The 25,545-nt window shown below is 39.7% G+C and overlaps 1 protein-coding gene across 2 annotated transcripts in view; it reads right to left on the reverse strand.

The window, feature by feature from the left end:
* LOC136863044 (rho GTPase-activating protein 45) overlaps positions 1-25,545 on the reverse strand; it is a 363,658-nt gene that overhangs the window by 216,402 nt on the left and 121,711 nt on the right. For both annotated transcript variants that reach the window (XM_067139366.2, XM_067139364.2), the window contains exon 3: positions 17,860-18,023. In XM_067139366.2, coding sequence (XP_066995467.1) covers positions 17,860-17,995 — 136 coding nt within the window. In that variant the 5' untranslated portion in view covers positions 17,996-18,023. The remainder of the gene's footprint in view (positions 1-17,859; positions 18,024-25,545) is intronic.

The raw sequence follows: 25,545 nt of genomic DNA on the forward strand, positions 1-25,545 counted from the left end.
ATTTAAACCATTTCACTCCTTTTAACTCCCTTAAGGGGATTTTCCGATAATTTAAAAATTGATGATTCTTCGTATTTAAAGGTGATTCCATGTACCAACTTTTACCCTTGTAACATGTTAAATGAGATATAATCATTTAAAAAATTCACCCCCTTTTTCGCCCTTAAGTGGATCTCCCAAAAACAAAAAACACATTTTCCTTTATTTCCAAAGGAGATCCCATGTACCAGTTTTAACGCCTGTAACATCTTCAGTTTTTGAGATATAAACATCCTCATATACAGGATTGTACCCACTTTTCACTTGTTTTTTTTCCCGCTTATGTGAATTTTCAGAAAAAAATTTAATACTTGTTTCTTTATTTTTAGAAGAGATTCCAAATACCTCATTCCACGTCTGTGACATCTTCAGTTTTTGAGATATGAGTATCCCCATAAAACAAATTCAACTTCTTTATCAGTCTCTCCCCCACACCCCACCAAGTGAATATTCCAAAAAAGGTACATGTTTCTTTATTTTTAAAGAATACTTCAAATACCAATTTTCATGGCTGTAACGTCTTTAGTTTTTGAGATATAAGTATCCTCATAAAAGGTATTCACCGGGCGAGTTGGCCGTGTGGTTAGAGGAGCGCGGCTGTGAGCTTGCATCCGGGAGATAGTGGGTTCGAGTCCTACTGTCAGCAGCCCTGAAGATGGTTTTCCGTGGTTTCCCATTTTCACACCAGGCAAATGCTGTGGCTGTACCTTAATTAAGGGTACGGCCGATTCCTTCCAACCCCTAGGCTTATTATATCCCATCGTCGCCATAAGACCTATCTGTGCCGGTGCGACGTAAAGACACTAGCAAAAAGATGGTATTCAATCCCCTTTTCACCTTTTTACATTCCCGTTAAGGGGATTCTCCAAAAACAAAAAATACGTGTTTATTTTTAAAGGAGATTCTAAATACCACTGTTCTTTTTTTATCCATTGTTCTTTTCTTTCTTCTAAATCCTCCTTGTAAATCAGACAATACTTCATTCTTTCCTGCCCATTCACACAACCTGTTCACCAACACCTCTGTGTAAATTTTGCTTAAGGAATCTAACAGAGATATTCCTCTATAATTTTTCGAACTGTTTTTATTACCCTTCCCCTTATATATTGGACATACAATTCCTGTTTCCCATTCGTTCGGGTACTTCCCCTGATCAAAGATCTTATTAAATAGTTTCACTATGCCCTCTATCATTGTCTCATTTTTGCTAATTTATTTCCAAAACTTATTACTGATCCCATTACAGCCCCCTGCCGACCTGCCCCTGATTCTTTTTATCAAAGGTTTCCTCCCTCGTAATTTCCTTGTCCAGATCGTAATATACCACTCTTCTATTTCTCCAAATTACTTCATCCCCCGTCTTCCTCCAGCATTCTTCCTCCTTACCCCCGAATAATTCACCAAAGTAGCTCACCCACTGTACATCTTTAATGCTCTTTACCTCGAGACTCCTTCCACCCTTTATTATTCTGTTAATCCTTTCCCAAACTTTTTCAATGTTGTTAGTCTTACATTCTTTATTTATGGCTTCAGTTTGTTCCTCTAACCATTGCACCCGCCCACCTCCTGAGTCCCAGACTAGCGCTTATCTCAGGGGTGATCAGTTCGAAAACGATAAAAAAAATTATATAAAGAAAATCAAAAATATATATATCGGCGCATCAAATGAACACAGGGATGAACGGGGCATGCAAATTTAAGGTTACGGGGGACGACTCATTCATGGATACAAATTTTTGACTCCACAATAGGACTGGGAAGTGACAACTTAAATTCCATGGGCATACTGGACTAACTACAATGAAAAGATATGGAAACTGTTTCCTATTGAAATTGCAATGAAGAGCAATTTATTCACTTATTTTGCATACTACACATGATGACAAATTTACATTGTGACACTTTAATCCTGAAAAATAAATGACATAATACTTGGATTTTACCTCACTACTCTGGTAGTGTAAAACATCTGGTGAATTCGTCCCAATTGGTTACTGGGGATCGAATTCACATCCGTATGATTGGACGTTTCACCGCTGGAGATCTTCTTTCGGCGACGAAGGCACGACAGTAACTTTTTACTGTCGTCTCCTCGTTCCGTTTGGACATGAGACACTTCCGGTATGTACATTCTGGTGAGCCGGGCACCCACCGTAGAAAATGTTATCGCCTCGAAAAAACGGGAATTTATAATACGGACAAACTCTAGCCTATTATTTCCAGATTCACAAACGCACCAGGTAGAGTTCATTAACTCAAAAGCTACTTTAATATTTACACTTGTCAATACGACAAGACGTACGGAAAGGTTCATTACTATGCTCTGACCCTGCAAACATGTGCCGTCCGTGGGTTATTTACGTATCTACCGCTATCTCCCCGTGAAAACCCAACATCTGGTTCAGAGCAGTTCGACACAGGATGACTGTCCATAGCATATCCTCCTATTATTATTAGATAATCTCATTACCATTCTTTATCTGATCATTAGCATATACTTTGACTACCATCAATTAATTTTATTATTATCATTAATTTCAATTATAATCCGGTATTTGATTATTATCATTTGTCATCCGGGATGATTATATGCCAACCCTTGCCGACGTTTCAAACGAAGGTTAGTTCTTCCTCCTAAATTATCCGCACAATATAATGATCAGCTTCCTCATAAATATTATTATTATTATTATTATTATTATTATTATTATTATTATTATTAATAGTGGAAATCGTGATTATCGTAACCCGTAATCATCCTTGCTATAATACTCCAACTTCTCGCTCTTATTAATTTCATCAAAAAAATAAAATTAAAAAAAAAGTACCTTCATTGGTTATTCTTCTTCTCCTTCTTCAAATATTTTATTTATTATTATTGTTAGTTAAAAATCTCAAATCTTTCATTTCATCTCCCAACATCATTATTATGTCCAAAATATAAAAAAATTTTATTTCTTCAAAAAAAAGTAGCTTAGTTTTTATTATTATTATTATTATTATTATTATTATTATTTAAAAAAAACTTAATTTCGCCTGTTACACGGTAGTTCACTCTTAATATGTTTAACGCATAACCCCTTTTACGATTCCGATTTATCTTGGCACTAAGCACTTGATTTAAGACAAGATTCACTTGGAGTATGATTATTTTTATTATTATTATTAAAATGATAAGATGATATTTTAATTTCCACTCTTTAGAATTTAGTCACATATGTTAAATCCCGTTATGAACCACTAAGATCTGCTTTATATTGGTCGGGACAACACGGTATTCGGGACCGTACCTTCAACTTCGTACTGCCGTTAATTTTATATGGGGACACCTGTCCTCCCAAGACACATCTCACAACCTATGGCACATCGCGGCTGGGCAAATACCTCCAATGCCGGCGATTGCTAAACTATTCCTTCAAATTTGAAGTCCATTTCCTTTCATCGGAACTCTTCAAACATTTAATTCATAAAATAATCCTCGGTGCGTGGATTCTACCACTAATAACACCGGCATATGCATTTATATCATCTTAGGCCTTGAGATTCATCTATTTCATCATTACAAACAATACGGCTCAATTTATTTCACGCCGGATATTCGTCCCTCATGACTTCCAACTCTAAATATGGGCTCAAATCATTCTGGGCTTTTAACATATCGTGACCATTCTAATTCACGTGCCTATATCGCTTTTAAACAAAATTTTAATGGTTAAATTAAAGTCCAAAAACGTAAAATCAAAAATTTACGTAAAATCAAACTGACTACGCGAATGAAAGTCTTTAACGCTACATGTCATCTCCACTTTGATTATTATATTTGCACTGGCTAACTCGCGAAGCACTGTCATTATTATTATTATACTTTAACTTGCACACGCCCAAATATTATTATATTTATTATTTTACTTTCCTTTGTCGACTCACAAACATGATTATTATTAGTATTTTAATGACCTTCCGTACGCAACACAAATCTTCCATACTCTGGCTCTTTCATAATCTGGCTGTCTAATAGAAATTATTCCTAATTAAAATACAAATGATCACCGCAGTGAATGAAATTCAAATAAATGGGTCAGCACAAAAAAAGACTTTAACACTTGAACTGAACTTGAGTCAAAGTATTATAAACAGCATGCATTAATTGAAAGAAATATATCCCATATTTACATTATATACAACAAACAAATACTCAAATTAATTAACCTAACCCATTATTACGTTAATATAAATTAGTTCGTCCGTCTAACAAAAAAATAAAATCATGGACTCGGGAAGCGGACCATGTTAAGTAACCATAATTAATTTACACTGAACCCCGTTTAGTCGCGATAACATTCCCCAATATCAAAATTGTGTACTCATTCCTAGGTAGAATTCCATTGTCTCGTAGCGGATGAGATATAGGCCTTACGGCCCCATGGTGATTTACCCGTCCATCATGTCGCACAATACAAATTTAACATAATAAAACACTTCTGGGTGACTACCCATGATTAATACCTTATTACACTATTTTACACAAAAATATTAATAACAAAGAAAAACACTTATAGGTGCTCCTAGACCCCTGACACTCGCACAATATACTCTTCATATACGCCCGAAACACACGTCGTGACACATTACGACGAAATATCGTTCATTTGAACCGGCGCGTATCGCGTCTTCAACCGGCACTTCCTGGTTTATTTTCAAGCCGTCTTGATCATCGCCTAGCTCCTATAATTCCCTGCTCGGATAGTTATTCACCGTCTATCTTGAGGTGTTTACTTCAGGCTCCGCACACTGCCTTCCAAAAGTACTATCGGCGTTCCGTTAGTTATTTATTATTTAAACACATGACATTCATTAAATTCAACATACAATTGTACTGATTATACACACTCGGTACTATGGATAATTTCACTGTTCGTATTCATTCTCCTAATAATTCACGTACTTTCAGCTCTAATTGACTTCGAATACGTCCCGAGGTACTGACTTACAGAGTCAACGTGTCAGAGTCTCAACTACTCCATTACGACTGACACGACTGGTGACCGATAACGACTGGTGACTGGTAAGGACTGAGTGATGTGAGGCCCCACTACTGGACTTTTATGGACGATCTGGTTTCCTGCCGGGGTCATCCGCGGTCATTTCCTGGAGAGGGGGGTTGGTTTCCTAAATCGGCATATGCAGGTGGATTTGGATCTCCTGCTTTATCCCACTTAATACACTGGCGATACACATTCATGTGTCTTATTCTGAACTCCTATCGTTCGGTGATCATGGAAATATCACTTAATTTCTGTCCTCCACCTTTCGCGCGCTAACTCGGCGTCCCTGATGGCGTGCTCATCTCGACCAATGGCGAGATAGCGTGGGTCATTTCCACGAATTCATAACTTAATTTATTACGATTACCATTATTCAACATGGGAACGATATCACAAAAATCCCCTCTATTCAATTATGTGGTTGGAAGAATTTAATTATTGTTATCGGAGAAGCTAACTGGAGTTCACTCTGAGTTTTTCTTATGTTGGTTTATCTGCGGGCCTGTGATATATTTTCTCATTGGTCAACACCGTTTCGGTTAGTTTGAAATCTCTCCCTTGAAACGTAACCACACCAAACGCCTCGGGCGTGGAAAAACTGCCACGTCACATTCTCGGTATTGGTGATGCATCTGCTCGGCCTTGGTCCGAAATATATACTCTTCTACTTCCTGGTAGTCATTATTCTGTTGTTGTGAGCTCTAGATTTAATCCTCTTATCTTCTGACCAGGAAACCTTTTCCCCCTAATGACAAGCTTATTGTGGCGCCGGACAGTCGCGATCACGGCTGGCTTATGTCGAAATTTTTCCCGTCCACACAAAACTGCCACTGTATTCATTTAATATTCCTATATATCTGTATTTCTCATATCAAAATCAAATCATGAAACTAGGGCCTATCTCATCAGGGTACACCATGCCTTTTTTACCTCACAAATTTTCTTTTTATACCCCTTCCTCAACTTACAGCAAACCTCCCTTTCTGCATCCCCACCTTTCTTTCTATACTCTTGCAACGCACCCAGCACCCTCCTCCGCATTCCTTCACACTCTCTGTTAAACCATTCTTCACCCTCTTTCTTTTTCTTCCTTCTACATTTTACCTTCTGTGCTATCATCAATTCCAAGGCTTTATCAATATTATTCTCCTCTAACGCACCTTCCCAACCATATTTCAGAAATTGTAATTCCTCTATTACTACCCTATCCCAATCCCGTCCCACTTTCTCTGTCCATTTGTACTTGTTATATTCACTCCCTAATTTAGCCTTCATCTAAACCTTCTTTATATGCGTCTGTTCCCCCCTTTTCAACATGACCCACACTGGGAAATGGTGTGTTTCCATCCTTACAATATCCTCCAACACTCCTTCCGAGCTTAAAACCATATCTATCACACTACCTCCCTTTTCAGTAACATAGGTCAATTTCCCCGTACTGTCACCCTCCATCCATCCATTCAGAATATACAAATTTCCCGCAGCGCACATCTCTAGGAGTTTCTCCCCATAGCTACTTCTTCCTTTGCTCATAACTGCTTTACCTTCCTATCGATCAGTCTTCTCATGTCCTTTCTTGCTCACTAAACCACTGTACTCTGCTCTCACCGTTTTTATCCTCAATACTTCTACTTTTCAACATACACCTTCCATCATCCCTACTATATACTGGGCTCTGTTCCCCTATTCTAGCGTTCCAGTCTCCGAATAACAACATATCCTCTTCTCCTGCAAACTTCTCTCTTATCATACTAATATCCATCAATAAATCTTAAAAAAGGTACTTATTTGCATATGGTGAACTACTAGGATGGCAATATACGAACGCTAGATTTATTTTCTTCTCCCTTCTCTCTACCCCACCCATATTCAATCTAAACCATATGGTTTCTTTCATATCTGTCTCTATATCCTCCACCAGTTCACTGATTTCTTCCCTAATTAATACTATCATCCCTCCTGGTGCGCGTCCCTTAGTCCTCTCCTTTCTTCTATATTTATATTTAATCACAAACCCCTTCCATGAGATCTCCCTCCCTGTTTCTAGCCAGGTCTCCAAGAGTGCCACAACATCGAAACTTTCTATTACTTCCCGAACTTTCTTATTTCCTAATTGGTTCATTAGTCCCTCAATACTCACACATCCTATTTTCCAATATAGTTATAACTTTCCCTCCCTCCCTTCTAAGTTTCCTCCTCTAATCTTACTCCTTGTAGTTATCGACCCCTCATCCCTTGTCTTCATTCCTCCTTTCTTTACCAACCTATTCCGTTCCAAGCCCTCCGTATCCTCCATCCCTTTACATACTTTACCCCAGAGGTCTTTTAAACTCCTACTTCTTCCTTTGCTCATAACTGCTTTACCTTCCTATCGATCAGTCTTCTCATGTCCTTTCTTGCTCACTAAACCACTGCACTCTGCTCTCACCGTTTCTAGCTGCTCATCCTCACTCACCCCTTCACTGTTCTGATCTTCTGTGTCCACACTGCACTGTCCGTTCCCACCTGAGTTGATCTCCTCTCCTTCCTCGTCTCCACTCCTCTTTGTTACTTCTTTCTTCCTTCCATCTTGCCTTGCCATCTCTCCTCCGTCGGAACTATCGCATTCGTCCATCTCCTTTAGCTTCGCCACTGAGTGCTCCCTAACCCATCGTCCGTTTGTCACCACCAACCTCTGACCTCTTATTTGGGCCTTTAGCCCTTGATTTCTCGCTCTCCATAGGTGTCTGTTCAAGATCTTCATATTTTCCCTCCCTTCCTTTCCCATGTCTCTTTTCACCTCTACTTTCTGGCCCTGTAAATTATTACTGTTTCGTATCACAATTTCTGCCATTAGGGTTGAGAAACTTTCTTCTCTAATTGGCCTTCGTCCTTTAGTTTTTCCCACTCTCTCCACATCGTCTATGTCCACTTCACCGAAGTTTATCTTCATCCTATCCCGTATGACCTCTACCACCTTGGATATCAGGTCAATCTTGCCTTCCCTCTCACCTTCCTCCACACCATATATAAGTATGGCTCCCTTCATTCTCTCCTGCGTGTACCCCTCCGCTTCTCTCTTCATCATCATCACCTCCTCTTCCAGATGTTTCATTTTCCCTCTTAATAACTCTATTTCCTTATTATTGTCCACTCTCCTGTTCGATTCCTCCGTCTTCGTTTCTAGCCATTTCTTCATGTTCCCTATCTCCTTTCTCTGCTCCTCCATCATGTCCTTTATTTCCTGTACCTCATCCCATTGACACTTTTCCTGTATTACCTCACTCACTACCACCTTGAGTGCTACCAAGTCCTCCATGCTAAATTTTCCGCTGGTATTTGGGCCTGGGTTTAATTCCACCCCCCTAATAACCAGTAGCACCGCTATCACTGTCACTACCAGCACCGCTTCACCTATTTTTACTCCTTCTTTTCTTAACACCCGTGCATTCTTGGTCTCCTTCTTCTGCTTCACCTGCCATTTCCCAATCGCGGCCCGGTACTGCTCAATACCGACCATGTTCTCGGCACGTACTGCACCACGCGACATGAGATTCTAAATACCAATTTTTACGTCTGTAAACTTTTACGTTTTTGAGATATAAATATGCTCACTCAAAAAATTCACCCCCCTTTTCACCCCCTTAGCGATAGAATATCTACAAAACCTCCCTTAGTGAGCACCTACACTCTAATATAAATGTATTCCCAAAATTACATTTCTATGTGTGCAGTAGATTTGGCTCGGCGATGATGAGTCAGTCAGTCAGTCAGTCAGTCAGTCAAGCGCTATCTGCATATATCGGAAAAGCAGTCCTCTCTCAAGTCAAAAAATTTGTTTCTTTATTTTCAAAGGAGATCCCAAATACCAATTTTCACGTCTGTAACATCTTCAGGTTTTGAGTATAAGTATCCTCATGAAAAGAATTCAACTCCTTCTTCACTTATTTCCGAAAACAAAAGTACGTGTTTGTTTATATTGAAAAAATATTCCAAATACCAATTTTCACGTTTCAAAGGATTCAACCCCATTTTCGGTCCTTTTCCTGCCCGCCTTTAAGTGGATTTTCCGAAAACAAGAATATACATGTTTCCTTATTTTTGAAGTAGATTATATGTACCAATTTTTACACACGTAACATGTTAAGTTTATGAGCTATACTCATTTTAAAAATCCACCACTGTTCTCACACCCTTAAATGGATTTTTCAAAAATAAAAATTACGTGTGCCTTTATTTTTAAAGGAGATTCCGTGTACTAATTATCACGTCTGTAACATTTTCAGTTTGAGATTAAGCATCTTCATATAAAGGACTCAAACCTCTTTTCACTTAATTTTGCCCCTTAACTTAATTTTACGAAAACAAAATATACGTGTTTTCTTACTTTTAAAGGAGATTACAAACACCAATTTTTACGTCTGTAACAATTTAAGTTGTTGAGATATACTCATTTTAAAAATTCACACGATTTTCACTTCTTTTAACCCCCCTTGATTTACCCAAAACAAAAAATTCTTTCTTCTTTACTTCCAAAAGTATATTCCAAATACCAATTTTTACACCTGTAACATATTAAGTTTTTGAGATATATTCATTTTTGAAATTTACCCATTCATTTTTAAAATGTACCCCTTTTCACTTCTCTAACCCCGTTAAGTGGACTTTCCAAAACCGAAAAGTACCTGTTTCTTTATTTTTAAAGGAGATTCCATGTACCAATTACCACGTCTGTAACTTCTTCAGTTTGAGATATAAGCATGTTCATATAAAGGATTCAACCCCCTATGCACTTATTTTTGCCCCTTAAGTGAATTTCCCGAAAAATATGTGTTTCTTTATTTTTAAAGGAGATTCCAAATACCAGTTTTTTACTTCTGTAACAAGTTAAGTTTTTGAGATATACTTATTTCCAAAATTCAACCCATTTTCACTTCTTTTAACCCTCCCTAAGTGGATTTACTGAAAACAAAAAAACGTTTTTTTCTTATTCTTAAAGGAGATACCAAATACCAATTTTTACACCTGTAATATGTTAAGTTTTGAGATATATTCATTTTACAATTCACTCAATTTTCAATTCTTTTAACCCCCTTAAGTGGATTTTCCGAAAAAGAAATAAATATCTATTTATCTTTAAGGGAGATGCCATGTACAAATTTTCACGTTTGTAACCTCTTCAGTTTGAGATATCAGCATCTTCATATAAAGAATTCAAAACCCTTTTCACTTACTTTTTCCCCTTAAGTGAATTTTCCGAAAACAAAAAATACCTGTTTCCTTATTCCTAAAGGAGATTCCAAAAACCAATTTTTACACCTGTAATGTATTAAGTTTTCGAGTCATATTCATTTTTTAAATTCACCCCATTTTCACTTCTTTTAACCACCTTAAGTGGATTTTCCGAAAACAGAAAATACCTGTTTCCTTATTTTTAAAGGGGATTCCATGTACCAAATTTTACGTCTGCAACATCTTCAGTTTGAGATATAAGCATCTTCATATAAAGGATTCAAACACCTTTTCATTTTCTTTTGCCCCTTAAGTGAATTTTCCGAAAACAAAAAATACGTGTGTATATTTTAAAGGAGATTCAAAATACCATTTTTTTATGTCTGTAACATGTTAAGTTTTGATGATATTCCCGTTTTAAAAATTCACCACATTTTCACTTCTTTTAAACCCCTTTAAGTGGACTTTCCGAAAAAAAATTCTTTTACTTTTAAAGTAGATTCCAAATACCAATTTCTACACCTGTAACATATTAAGTTTTGAGATATATTCATTTTAAAAATTCACCACATTTTCACTCCTTTTAACCCCCTTAAGTGGATTTTCCGGAAACAACAAAATACCTGTTTCTTTATTTTTAAAGGAAGTTCCATGTACCAATTTTTACACCTGTATCATGTTAAGTTTATGAAATATACTCATTTTAAAAATCCACCCCTTTTCACTCCCTTACCGAGCTCGATAGCTGCAGTCGCTTAAGTGCGGCCAGTATCCAGTAATCGGGAGATAGTGGGTTCGAGCCCCACTGTCGGCAGCCCTGAAGATGGTTTTCCGTGGTTTCCCATTTTCACACCAGGCAAATGCTGGGGCTGTACCTTAATTAAGGCCACGGTCGCTTCCTTCCCATTCCTAGGCCTTTCCTATCACATAGTCGCCATAAGACATATCTGTGTCGGTGCGACGTAAAGCAAAATAACAAAAAAAAATCACTCCCTTAAGTGGAGTTTAAAAAAAACGTGTTTCGTTGTTTTTAAAATATATTCCATGCACCAGTTTTCACGTCTGTAACATCGTCAGCTTTTGAGATATAAACATCCTCATATACCAATTCCAAATACCAATTTTCACATCTGTAAACTATTCCATTTTTAAGACCTAGATGTACTAATTTTAAATATTTATCTCCCCATTTAACTCCCTTAGCGAAGGAATATTCAAAATTCCTTTCTTAGTGAGCACCTACACTCTAATATAAATGTAGCCCTAAATTTCATTTCTTTATGTCCAGTAGTTTTGGCTGGACGATGATGAATCAGTCAGTCAGTCAGCCAGCCAGGACATGTTATTTTATATATATAGGTGTTATATTACGACCTTTTGTCCTTACAGTCCACGGCCAAATCTACTCTCCCTTACCTCTTTGCGCATACTCCGCACAATACAATTGGGTTTATTTACACTCGAGGGACTTACTAATTTGGGCCAAGTAGTATTGTGGTGTTACCTCTTTTTTTCTTCGTCACCGAGTATTTTGGCTCTCAATGATTATTTCTATAACGGACTTCGTAACAACCTCTCTTCTAAGGGAGTAAATGGGTAGCTGATAAAGTTATAACCAATCCGTTGTCACAAGCATTAAATGCGAACAGTGTACAATTTGAAGGTAGTGCAAGGAATTTAGGCCCGGATGCCCCGGGTTCGATTCCTGGCCAGGTCAGGGATTTTTACCTGGACCTGAGGGCTAGATCGAGGTCCACTCAGACTACGCGATTAGAAGTGAACAGCTATCTGACGGTGAGATAGCGGCCCCGGTCTAGAAAGCCAAGAATAACGGCCGACAGGAGTCTTCGTGCTGACCACACGACACCTCGTAATCTGCAGGCTTTGGGCATGAGCAGCGGTCGCTTGGTAGGCCAAGGCCCTTCATGGGCTGTAGTGCCATGGGGTTTGGTTTGGTTCGGCAGGAAATTCAGTACGAGTTATTGTGGCAAACCGTTTACCAGTATTGAACATGAATGTGGATATTTCTGAAACTAAAAAGTACTAGACTCAACTTCATCTTCAGTGCTGTGCAATGAAAATGACACTTCAGTTAACTTTTAACTCCACGGAAAGGAAGAAAGACCATCGGAATAACAATACCTTCGATTCTAGCGACCCACGAAATTGGCCAGAAGTTTTAGACAAAAATATTAGAATAAAGTTAGTCAAGGCCTCATAGATATCTGTGCTAAGAATGTGATATTTCCTACAGACAAAAAGCTAGACGTTGTGTTTGTGTATACCACTGCTTTCACCGGCGTCCAAATTATGAAAGGGTAAAGCGTAATTAGCTCAAATACTTACAAGGGAAATATGTAGTTCTTGAAACTAAGTTAGCGGCAGCAGATTATGTAATAATTTGAACATCCATTACTGTGAATAGTTTCGATTAGATTGACCTGAGGTAAGCAAAGGAGGGACAAGATAATGCCTTTCAGGGGGCCACAAAGTTTCTTCAACCGGCCCTGCAGCAACATGTTGGTCGTGTCAAACTCGTGGCATCCAGAATATCAGTGGAATCCAGGTATTTCATACTCCCTAACCCCATGGCGCAAGAGCGCCAAAGGGCCATGGACTACCAAGTGACCGCTGCTCAGCCTGAAGACCTGCAGATTACGAGGTGTCGTGTGGTCAGCACGAGGAATTCTTTCATCCGTTGTTCTCTGGTCTGTAGACCGGGGCAGGGATTGCATAATATCCTAATAACAACGGCATACCGGGTGGTTTACTAGCCCCTTGAGATTTTGTTTTATGCATCCCGCCGCTTTTTCTACAGTTTTGAAATACCTCGGTCCCTCTCCCTAAACCGTGGTAATATAACGAGATGCGAGGTTACGGGCTAAAAACCAGCAGAAATCATGAGCGCCAGTATTAATTCATTGTGAACACCCAGGCGGAACCCGTAAAACGAGCACAGATGCGAAGAATATGTACCTAACAGCAGGAGATGCACACACACAGACAAGCAAAGACCAGGAACAGTTATTCCATAGGGTGGGAACTGCCCGCTGCAAGTGGAACCTCACAACAGCTCACTTGGCAGGGCTGTGTTGCTCGAAGATTCGAATCCCACGCAACTGTGTTTTTTACAACCATTTGTGTGGGATGTGGCAAGGTTGCACATTTACGAGTTTTCGCAGACTGGTTTGTTTATTTGGTCCTGAAAAGGGCCATTGGTATGGTGGCATATGGTATGGAACTTGGTTGGAAGAGGCTAGGAAACGCGAGACAGAATTTCAGTTACCTACGTCTTTTAACGCAGCACCTGCTCGGACTGACGACCTCCGTGGTTGATACAGAGCTGCGCGCGATGTTGTAATGACCGTCTGGCACGTTGCAACATCTCCGGCGTAAGGGATCGGCATGCCTCGTTGATGAACTGTCTAAGGTGACCAGTATTGTTCGGCTCCTGTGCGTACACCAGTCGTTCTACATACTCCCACAGAAAAATATCCAGGGGCGCAAGATGGGGCGATCTGACGGGCTAGGAGAGACGTCCTCCCCTTCCTATCCATTTATCAGGACGCGTCGCATGGAGTTGGTTCCGGATGACCACCGCCGCGTGCAGTGGAGCTTCGTGATGTTCAGTCTACAACCTGCAGCACATGTTCCAAGAACGATGGTAGGTCACCTTGCAGAAACTACAGATAGTGTTCTTCAATCAGAGGTCCCTCAAAGAACTGGGGACCGATGAGGTGATCACGCACGATGCTACACCATATGTTCACGCACCACTCTACCTAAAAAGCTGCTTGCCGTTCCTAATGCATATTATATCGATTAACGCTTCCACTGTTGTGGAACCGCGCTTCGTCCGTAAATAAGATGGTCACAGGATCAGTGCCCACATGCTTTAGGGTCCATTGGCAGAATGGACCACAAAGCTTATTCACTGCCCCGTGATGTATTCCAGCGAAGAGTACGTGGATATTTTACGCCGGTCCGTCTGATAGTGTGAGGGTTGTGCCGGACAGCATCTAACACAACCTCATCATTGTGAGCAGACGTCAAGGGATGATCTCAAAGAGGCCGTGTCCTTCCCAGGGACGCAATAGCATGCAGACGTCTTTCCACATACCAAAATACGTATCATGCCTGTCTGTGCTTCGAAATCATGATCATGGAGCTGCTGGTGTAAGTACAGGTGAAAACGCTGAGTATGCAGTATCCGCTTAACAGATGCCCGGCTGATGTTCGTTTCCAGAGCAAAGGCCCGTGTGCTAGTGTGAGGGTTGTGCCGGACAGCGTCTAACACAACCTCTTCATTGTGAGCAGATGTCAAGGGATGATCTCAAAGTCGCCGTGTCCTTCCCAGGGACGCAATAGCCCGCAGATTTCTTTCCACACTCCGAAATACGTATCATGCCTGTCTGTTGTCGTTTATCCGGACAGCGTTCGTTACACAGGCGTTATGCTTGGTATGCATTCTGTCTAGTTTCTCCATAGATGCTCTTCGCTGGAATATACCACGAGGCAGTGAATAAGCTTTGTGGTGTGTTGTGTCGTGTTATGACGTGCGTCAAAGCAGGAGAGTTCGCGCAGCTACATACCTACCTACCATTGCATGTTGCTTTCGTTCCAATAGGGCACACTTCGCCCTACCTGTGGTCTACGAAGATTGGAACTCGTACGACGCAGCCAATCGGCTCCTGTGTCCTAGCCACAGACCATCACCTCCTCGTCCTCTTCGAACCCAGCTCAATACCTTATGCCACGATTTATACTGCCCATTACAGGGCCAAATAAGCAAATAAGTCTGTGTAAGCTATCAAGTATGCATCCTTACCACATCCCACTCAATTGGTGGCAAAATAAAAATAAAATACTTGCGTGCGATTCAAAACTTCTAGCACCGTCCACCATCACAAATCTCACCGCACCCCTTGCCAAGTGCGCTATTGCGAGACTTGACATGCAGTTTCCATCTTATACAATACCTGCTCCTGGTCTGTGTGTGCACCACCTGTTCTTAGTATCTGTGCTTGTTTTACGCTCTCATTCGAAGTACCCATGGAATTAACAGTGGTGCTCTCGATTCCTGCTATCTTCTAAACACACATCTCGTTATGTTACCCCGGTTTAGGGAGAGGGACCAATGTATTTCAGAATTGTAGTAAAACGGTGTCCTCTGTAGTATAGTGGTTAGTGTGATAAGCTGCAACCCCCGGGGGCTCGGGTTCGACTCCCGGCTCTGCCACGAAATTTGAAAAGTGGTACGAGGGACGGAACGGAGTCCACTCAGCCTCGGGACATCAACTGGGTAGAGGAGGGTTCGATTCCCCCTAAGCCACCCCTGAAGTGGTTTTCCGTGGCTTCCCACTTCTCTTCCAGGCAAATGCCGGGATGGTACCTAACTTAAGGCCACGACGGCTCCCTTCTCTTTTCCTTGTCTATCCCTTCCGATCTTCCAATCCCCCCACAAGGCCCCTCTTCAGCATAGCAGGTGAGGCCGCCTGGGCAACGTACTGGTCCTCCTTCCCCGTTACACCCCGACATAATGTCTGACGCTCCAGGACACTGCCCTTGAGGCGGTAGAGGTGGGATCACTCTCTGAGTCCGAGGGAAAAACGAACCCTGGAGGGTAAACAGATTAAGCAAGAAAAACTGCTTTTCAAAAAGCGGACTGAAATATTATAATCTCAGTTGTTCCTGTGTTTGATTTTTGTGCTTATTATTATTATTATTATTATTATTATTATTATTATTATTATTATTATTATTATTATTATTATTATTATTATTATTATTATTAGTATTAGTATTATTATTTTATGACAGTTAAGTTTATTATTCACTCCATTACGACTTAAAGGTAATGCGGATGATGTACATATTTTCTCTTTTGGCTATATTCCTTCTTATATCTGGGTCATTATCTCGTTCAGTGTTAAGTCATTTTTTAGGATTTTAGGTAATTCCATAGATCATATTTGTGCACGATAACGTCATCAAATCCGGGTCACGTAAACTCTAGGAGTGCGAAAGTATAACATGCATACCTGCAGTGCGGTAAGGTTTCGTTTTCCTTTACACATTAGCATAGGAAAAGGAACACAACGAAATGTGTGATTGGAAGGCGTGATTAGATTTAAGTATAGTCATGGACAGGAAAAGCTTTGTCAGGTACGCGGTATTGTTTGTTGAGCGACGATATACACCCTTAGACGGTATTTCAGTATACAATAGTTTGGAGTTTAAGGCTATTCACTTCAGGTCTAAATGAGCGGACACAGTGAGAAGAACGTCAGATAAGTTGCAGATGTCGAGAAGTAGCAAAATGTTCCATAAATAATAATAATAATAATAATAATAATAATAATAATAATAATAATAATAATAATAATAATAATAATAATAATACGTCCACCTCTGTGTTGTGGTGATTAGTATGATTAGCTGCCATTTGAAAAGTGGCACGAGGGCTGCAACGGGGTTCGCTCAGCCTCGAGAGGTCAACTGTGTAGAGGTGGGTTCGATTCCCACCTCAGCCATCTCCGAAGTGGTTTTTCCGTAGTTTTCCACTTCTCCTCCAGGCAAATGCCAGGATGGTACCTAATTTAAGGCCACGGCCGTTTCCTTCCCTTTTCCTTGTGTATCCCTTCCGATCTTCCCAACCCCCCACAAGGCCCCTTTATAACAAAGCAGGTGAGGCCGCCTGGGCGAGGTACTGGTCCTCCTCCACAGTTGTATCCCCTGAACCAAAGTCTCACGCTCCAGGACACTGCCCTTGAGGCGATAGAGGTGGGATCCGTAGCTGAGTCCGAGGGAAAAACCAATCCTGGAGGGTAAATGGGTTAAGAAAGAAAGTAATAATAATAATAATAATAATAATAATAATAATAATAATAATAATAATAATAATAATAATAATAATAATAATAATAATAATAATAATCCATAGTTGAATGGGCAGCACCTTGACATTCCGCCCATGGTTTCCCGGGTCGATTCCCGGCTGATTGAGGACTTAAACTATGTCTAATTAATTCCTCTACCTCGCGCGCTGGGTGTTTGTATCCGTTTTAATGCACATATATAGTTACATACAACTCACATTAAGACTATCACAGAAACACGCAATAGTAAATACATCCTTCCACATAGGGATGATGTCAGAAAAGGCATCCGGTCGGAATACTGGGCTAAATCTATACAACAACAAAAAAGCTCCCCCAGGAAAGTGGGTGAAGGCCAGGAAGAAGAATGGGAGGAACTAAATGATGGAAAAAAACACCTAAGATGTTCATTTTTAGGATCATTCACTATTTGTTTTATTTTAAGGTGCATTGTGAAGATCGATACCAGCACGTCGTCGCCATAAGACCTACCTGTGTCGGTGCGACGTAAAGCAAATAGCAAAAAAAAAAACAGATACAAGCACGAGGGTTTACTGGAGGATCTGCTCACTCCACCCCTGTCCTCCTCCCTTAGAGCTGGCAATGATGCACCGAGGAGCGAGATACTTCTTTCGAACTGCAAACATTTAAAACACATTCACAATGGCATTTTCAGGCCCTGTTACCTTGATCACGATTGAGAGTCCTGCGTAATTTCCCCAGAGCTTCTTTGAAATTCCTCACATCGTGGGTGAGAACGGCGATGTCTTCTTGCTCCATCAACGGGCTCTCAGCACTGCCTTCAGAGCTGACACTGGCCATCGCGCGCACAGATCCTCAATGCATGGTTCTGAAACACACAATAATGTACGTCAGTCAGCGACCTATATTGTACTACATAAACTGGCTGGACGAGCCCGTACAACGCTCCCACCTGAGAAAAGTTGCACGTCCGCCATTTTAAAAGAACTCGTCAACTGTTAGTTGCAAGCAAGCAAAGATGCCTAATTCATGTTCTCCGTACAATTGCACGATTATAGAGCGGATAAAACAAAAAAATCACATTATAAGTCAGTAGAATTGTTCTCTATTCCAAATAAAATTATTCCATAACTGTTTAAAATGGTAACTATGTATAGTCGAGCCGCTGGCTGTTCGGCTCTGACAGATTGTGATGTAAAGAAGAGAGAGAGGAGAGAACAGTATTGCCACACTGTGGTGATTCGAATCTATAGATATAACCTTGAAAACGTATTATGAATTACATTGTGCCGTATGATTTTAATATTAAATCACTGAAACCAACATCTTTCGTCAATTTGGTTATATTGTTTTAATTAAGTTATTTTACCACAAGAAATACTGAGAGTTCTGCTAGTGGTAGAATAATTGTTACGGTTTGCAATGCCTGGCGTCACTGGAGCGCCAGATTTAAGATTTAACAGCAAGCACCAATCACTGTTCATGTCACTATGGGTCCCGTCTACTGCTGGCGCGGTGATGCCACTTGTTTGAAGAGAAACACACGGCCTCAGTTTCCTTCTTGCCTGCATGAAGTGCATGTGTTCATGGTGTGTGCAAGCCATTTGTTTTTGTTATTCTGACATGGCCAATGGATCATCGGAAACGATTAAGAAAAAATAAATTGTTATAAGAGCCAAAGCCGTGAATTTGTATACCGGCTACGTGAATATTTTGAGAAAGAGCGTGATAACGGTGGGCCACTTCTTCCCGTTACAAAAGTGGTGGATCGAGTTTATGACTCACTGAAGATAGGTAGGACGACTTTGAAAAGTGTAGCGAAATAAAAGTGTCCAGTGGATCCTAATAAACCTTCTGAAGTGCATCGTACACCTGAAAAATGAAGACCAAGACATCACTAGATGCATTTCAAAATGATGCGATAATGCGACATATTTATAGTTATTACGTCAGGAGGGAATTTCCCACGCGAGAGAAACTACTTTCCTCTTTGGAAGGGTCTCATTTATTCAGTGGAGGAAAGACCAGTGTAAGTAAAGTACTGAGTGAACTTGGCTTTCGTTGGAAGAAATTTTCAGCCAGAAAAGCTTTGATGGAGAAGAGTGAAATTGTAGTATGGCGAGGCAGACTTTTGAGGGAAATTCTGAAGGCTAGTCCTGATAGAGTGATGTGGTTAGATGAAACGTGGGTAAATGCCGGACATTCTAAAATGGTGGCCTGGACAGATGAAATTGTAGCAGGGACTTTCAAAGCACCCACTGGGAAGGAAAGTAGGCTTATTTTACTTCATGCAGGAGGCATTTATGGATTTGTTTCGCTGGCTATGCTCCTTTTCAGATCAAAGAGCACTCGTGATTATCACGAAGAAATTATTGGGATTACTCTCACAATGTGGTTTAAAAATACTTTGCTACCAAACAAAAGACCGAATTCTGTAATTGTTATGGACAATGCCGCTTATCACTCTGTGCAACTAAATAAAGCACCGACAATGAAAGACAGAAAAGATATAATTCTTCAGTGGTTGTTGGGAAATAATGTTCCTCCTTACCACTACTACTTCAATGTAATCGAGCTAATGTGGGCACAAGTGGAAGGATACGCTGCCGAAAATAACATGTCTCAACCATAACAACTCATTGTAAACTTTTCCTCCAGGTTTCCTTTACGAGATAAGATAGGCAGATGCAGTTGTTTCGGCCGTACTGGTGGCCAGGACTGGACCGTGGCTCTACAGCTCTGATTCGATCGGCCAACCGAGCAGAGTAGGCTGAAAGCTCTTTTTCTTTAATTACGGAATATGGCATCCTGGGATGATACTGCAAGGTGAGAATCTGTTTTTAAAAATCCACAGGAAGATTTTAGTTATAATGGCTTATACACACTAAAGGACGTCATGAAGACAACTGTTTAAGAATCTAGAAATTTAACTTTCCATCTCAGCATCTGTATGACGTAATTACGTATTGTACCAGGAAGGCATAGGCCCTGGCACATATGTGTTGTAAAATCTTTATTCATGAGAGAACGGCTAAGTTATGATGTACGAACAGCTGTACAAGAGAACGTTCTCGTCTATACTGCACTGCGTGAGGAAGACAGCATGAGTGGGGCAAGGTCGAGTGACGTCAGTACCGCTTGCATCTTACCTCCCCGCAGAAACGTCTGGAAACAGTTTTTGTACTTCTCAACGACTTGACGAATAAATATGAGACTAACACCAAAATGTAGCTTACATTTTAAAAGTACAACGTTGCAAATTTGAGAATAATCCGCCTAGTGGTTTCAAAGATATAACGAGTTGAAGTTTGGAAAGTATTACCACCCCTCTGTCGGCCGGCCCAGAGAGCAGCTGCCAGCCGGATATAAATAGGTCGACGACCCAGGGGTATAGTCAGTGTATCTTAAACTCTACGACTCGTGACTAGACGTCACTATGCTCCGTCGCGCTTCGCGAGAGATATAAAAGTTATACTCTAGAACTTGGAAAGTGTGCGAGGTCGTCGCAAGTGAAGTTTTAACCGCGTCGTGACGTGTGAAATGTTATAAAATTTTCTCAGACTGAATCGTCATTGTATAAGATTTACGAGTGTTTTAACCAAGTGAATTTACGATAGAGACTGTGCATTGAATTATAATTGAGAAGTCAAGTGTTTAATTTACCAGTTGACGGTATTGTGGGCTTTGTCAATCTCTGTTAATTTTGAACTTTGTCATTGACAGTGACAGCATACTAGGACATTGTGCGTGATAAACTGAACTTTCAATTTATGACAGTTTAATTAATTCTGAGACGCATTTCTCGTATACTATTACGATTGTGAACTGTGTGAAATACCAATCCACTAGAATATTCAATAATTGACAGGACTAAATGTGATTATTTTTCCACATATTTTCTCGAACATTCGATTGTCACCACGAGAAAAGAACTAAATGTTAAGGACATTTAATGGCAATATTAGGTCATACAAACTCGTGTGATGCAAATTCAGTCATAAAAGCCTCTTAATCTATGAACATTAATATTCAAGAGACTGTTCTAGGAGCGATATTAATTGCATTTTTTCGAGTGTTTCATGAACTGTGATGATTACCCTACGAGTGACTTTAAGACATAATCAGTGACTGTTATGAACTGTAACAGTGTTCAATTCATGTTTTATAAACTGTGAGTGAGAGAAGGTGCTTTCCATTTTGAAAACGACTGTAGGTCATTACTGCATTGACTTGACTTATGGATCACACTGTAGCATAGACTGTGATATTCTGAGTCACGCATTTAACATCGTAAAACAAATGTGAGAATACAAACTGTGCATTCATTTTCATGTCAGTATATAATACAATTTTTTAAGGATAATTAAGAGCTCTACAACCCATTATATTGTACCAATTGAACTTTCCGTGTCTCAACATTTCTCTTTAATAATGCTACTTGCTTTACGTCCCACTAACTACTTTTACGGTCTTCGGAGACGCCGAGGTGCCGGAATTTTGTCCCGCAGGAGTTCTTTTACGTGCCAGTAAATCTACCGACACGAGGCTGACATATTTGAGCACCTTCAAATATCACCGGACTGAGCCAGGATCGAACCTGCCAAGTTGGGGTCAGAAGGCCAGCGCCTCAACCGTCTGAGCCACTCAGCCCGGCTACATTTCTCTTTAAAAGAACATCGGAAATCTTGGTAAAGTGTCATGATATTACACTGCGTAGACCGTTATCTCCAGCGTGAGATTATTCATGGTGTCTTCGAGCATGGTTTCGACGAGGCATTGATCGTGACTTCGACGAGGGATGATAACGTGGTGTCTTCATTGGATGAAACTTGTCACGCTGCTGGTGTCGAGTTCGAGTCTTAGCTGCATGCTGCAGAAAGTTCCAGTCACCAAGCCGCAGGACAGGTCTTCATTAATCCTTATAAACAAATTACAGGTGATGTAAATGTTTTTCATAAATTTTTGAGTGAGTAATTCCACTTAGACACTAACTGACTTTTAACAAAGCACTCAATCATTCATAGCGCTACATTCGTCAAAAGAAAAGTGCTTCGTGTGGATTCTCTTCCTAATAATTTTAGGAGGTTATTCAAGAAAACTTCAGGTCTTATTTTGAACTATAGATTCATTAAAATTCGTGTAAATTGAAGTCATGTCACTTAGATGAACTATAAGGCTTGTCATAAAACAAGTGCACTATTTTCTTTTCTTATAAAATTGGTTTATATGAACTGTAGGATTTTACAGCAAGTGATTGAAAACATTTACTTGAACTATCAAATTATTAATGGAAGAGTGTGTTAATATTGTGTTTAAAAATCCTAGAAAAACTGTAGGTTTGCATCACGAGTGATGGACTTAATTTCTACGCAATCTAGAAGTTTGGTTAACTGAAGTTCTATGTACAAAGTGTTATTTTGGAATTTAAATCGATATAAGAGATCCTAGATGAACTGTAGGGTGTTTAAGATCTCGGAAAATTGATATTCATTTTGGTATACATGTTTTAACATCAAGTGGATGTCTCAGAATATAGCATTGCCTATATTTCATTTTTGCATTCTGGCGAGATTGATTGAAAACTTAATCTTGATTAATAAACCGCAGGGTGATTTACGAGAAAGTATCAATAAATATTGTCAAAAATTTTAGTTACCATCTATTATTCGCCCTGCGAAAATATCCTTCTCTGTACCTGCTCCAATAAGTAACCGCACACTACCTGAGATCCTTCCCATGCTCTCGCCCCATAATATTTTCCTGGTACAGTATGTAGGCCTATGTCTACGACAATCGTTATAGCTATGCCGGGAGCCAGACTGATCACAGCTATAATACAAGGAATAAGAATACTTTAAAATATAATATGTACACATTCTCGCTGTATAAACAGTGTCCCTTGGAACCACGAAAGATCCACCATCAGCTGCCATAAGTATCCTACGTGGCGTTTAAGTGATATACAAGGGAAATGAGGAGTGAGGTAGTTTCCCGTTGCTTTCCTTGCCGAACTAGAAGGTGCAGCCAGTCTGCCAAGCCCACTGAAATGTATACAGCAACCAACCAACACTTTCACACCATTCATCACAGGAACTGGCTGTATAAGGAGTGTTATTGCTAGTATCACTCATACATCAGTCACTTTCATATCGTCAAAGCCAAGGATGAGACTGAGACAGAAAAATGAAATCCGGGCTGATTGGCTCAGACAGTTAAGGCACTGGCCTTCTGACCCCAACTTCGCAGGTTCAATCCTGGCTCAGTCCAGTGGTATTTGAAGGTGCTCAAATACGTCAGACACTTGTCGATTGACTTACTAGCACGTAAAGGAACTCGCGCTGGACGAAAGTCCAGCAACTCGGCGTCTCTGAAAACCATAAAAGTAGTTAGTGGGACGTGAAAACAATAATATTACCATTATTAGAAAATGAAGGCAATTTCTTCTAGCCCATGCCATGAGATATAGCACAGCCTACACACTGTCTCTCACTAGAGATAGAGCTGGATTGCCAATACAATATGAAAGTGTTAATAACAGGCAGTTGTATGTATTGTGCCTTTTTCCAAACAGCATGAGACTCGTAGACTCCTGCCTCGGCTGCTGAAAAAGAATAATACTTATCGCACATGTGGATTCTCACCTCAGGGCTGGACCGTCCATTGTTTCCGCGTATGTAGGGCTGCTGGGGGTGTAATTAAATAACTACCAAATAACGTACCACAGGACTGGTTTAAACTCAAATGAATAAAATGTATTAATCAAAAAGGAAGTTACGCAAACGTAAAAAATTGAATTTAAATCATAAAAGAAAACTGAAATACCTTAAATTGTCAATCAAAAGACGCAACTGTAAATAGAATAACAATAACTAGAAATCTAGGCTACATTTAAATACCAAAAAATCTATGTAGTCAACTGACTGAATTCAAAAATGATGATTGAAAAGCACGTACAGTTTAATGAATTAATTAACATAAAATAGAAAAGTGTTGATAAAACAACTCAGTACTCAAACGTACTTGTCACATTGAAACTCTGACTCCACCATGGTCTAATCACTGAACTTATTACAATATAACAGACGTGTGACCTCAGTTTATAAACACCATGGACACACACGCTTTTCCAACAAAACATTACTTCTTTTCTTGTTATATTTAACACACTCTATTCTCAAAAGGCTCAATGATGCCTATCATGATTGCCTTTACACTCGACACACATTTAGCGTTACAGACAAATTTATCAGCCAGGATGGAATAGAACTATACACTGTGAGACGTATTGGACGATCTTTATCTCTCAAAATACATTTGTTCTCTCAGCGGTCAACTGAAACCTTCTTTGTACACCTGAGAATGATTACTGCCGCTTGTCACATTTAACAATCCTATTTATTATGCAACACTTTGCGTCAATTACACTGGCTATAGGTTCCGTCCTCATTCGCTGTGTTTGCGGCATTTATTTACACTGATTCACTTCATCAAGGTCGGTTTGTTGACATGACTTAAGCTTAAATTACAATCGTTTTATTGTGATATCTATTTTCTATGGTTGCGGTGCCTTTCCTTATTGTGACCACCGGGCTGTCCTTTCTAACTAACATGTATATGATCAATATGCCCTTTAAAATTGATATTTACAAAGATACAAAACACTGTCAACTTAGTGTTCCACAAAACAAAGCAACATAACATTAAATCTTATTTTACACCTACACTGAATTTTAATACCATGGTTTGAAATTCGCGACTTTCCTATCTGAATTTATTAATCAGGAACCGTCGATTAAAATATTATGTTTACGTAACACAAGTTCCTGCATGAAATTACGTTAACCAAGATCAGTTAATTAAATCATATTTTTAAATGACATGAGTTACCTGAGTTACCACGATAAATCAACAACAAATCACCATCACAGTTCATGGTTCATGCGTTCGTGAACGTACCATTTGATGATAATTTTCGCTGTTTTCGGTACCTTTCATATTTCTCTAAATTTAAGTTACATGCTGTTCTTACCTTAATTACTTTTTTCGATCTGGCTACTTTTCGTTGATTGCTTACAAGTTTCCTTCGACGTGCACTCATGTTACCGGTTAAACGAACTCTCTGCACATATTTTCCTTCACTTTGCCCTGCCCTACGTCGTTCCTTCTTGGTTTCTGATTGGTTGCAGCACCTTAACATGACTGCTTACGTCACTGGCAACTTTTCTCTTGATTGGTACCGAAAGTGTATCCTTCCGCGCTTTCTTGTTCTTTTATTGGTTCTTTTCATTATTTGCATTTAGTATTTATTATATTTATTAATTGTAAATTTTAAGGATATTCTTTCTGGGTTCCCCTTTTCTTATTGTTTGGTTATTTTTTATTAAGATTTC

Source organism: Anabrus simplex, chromosome 2 (assembly GCF_040414725.1).
Source record: "Anabrus simplex isolate iqAnaSimp1 chromosome 2, ASM4041472v1, whole genome shotgun sequence".
Lineage (NCBI taxonomy): Eukaryota > Metazoa > Arthropoda > Insecta > Orthoptera > Tettigoniidae > Anabrus > Anabrus simplex.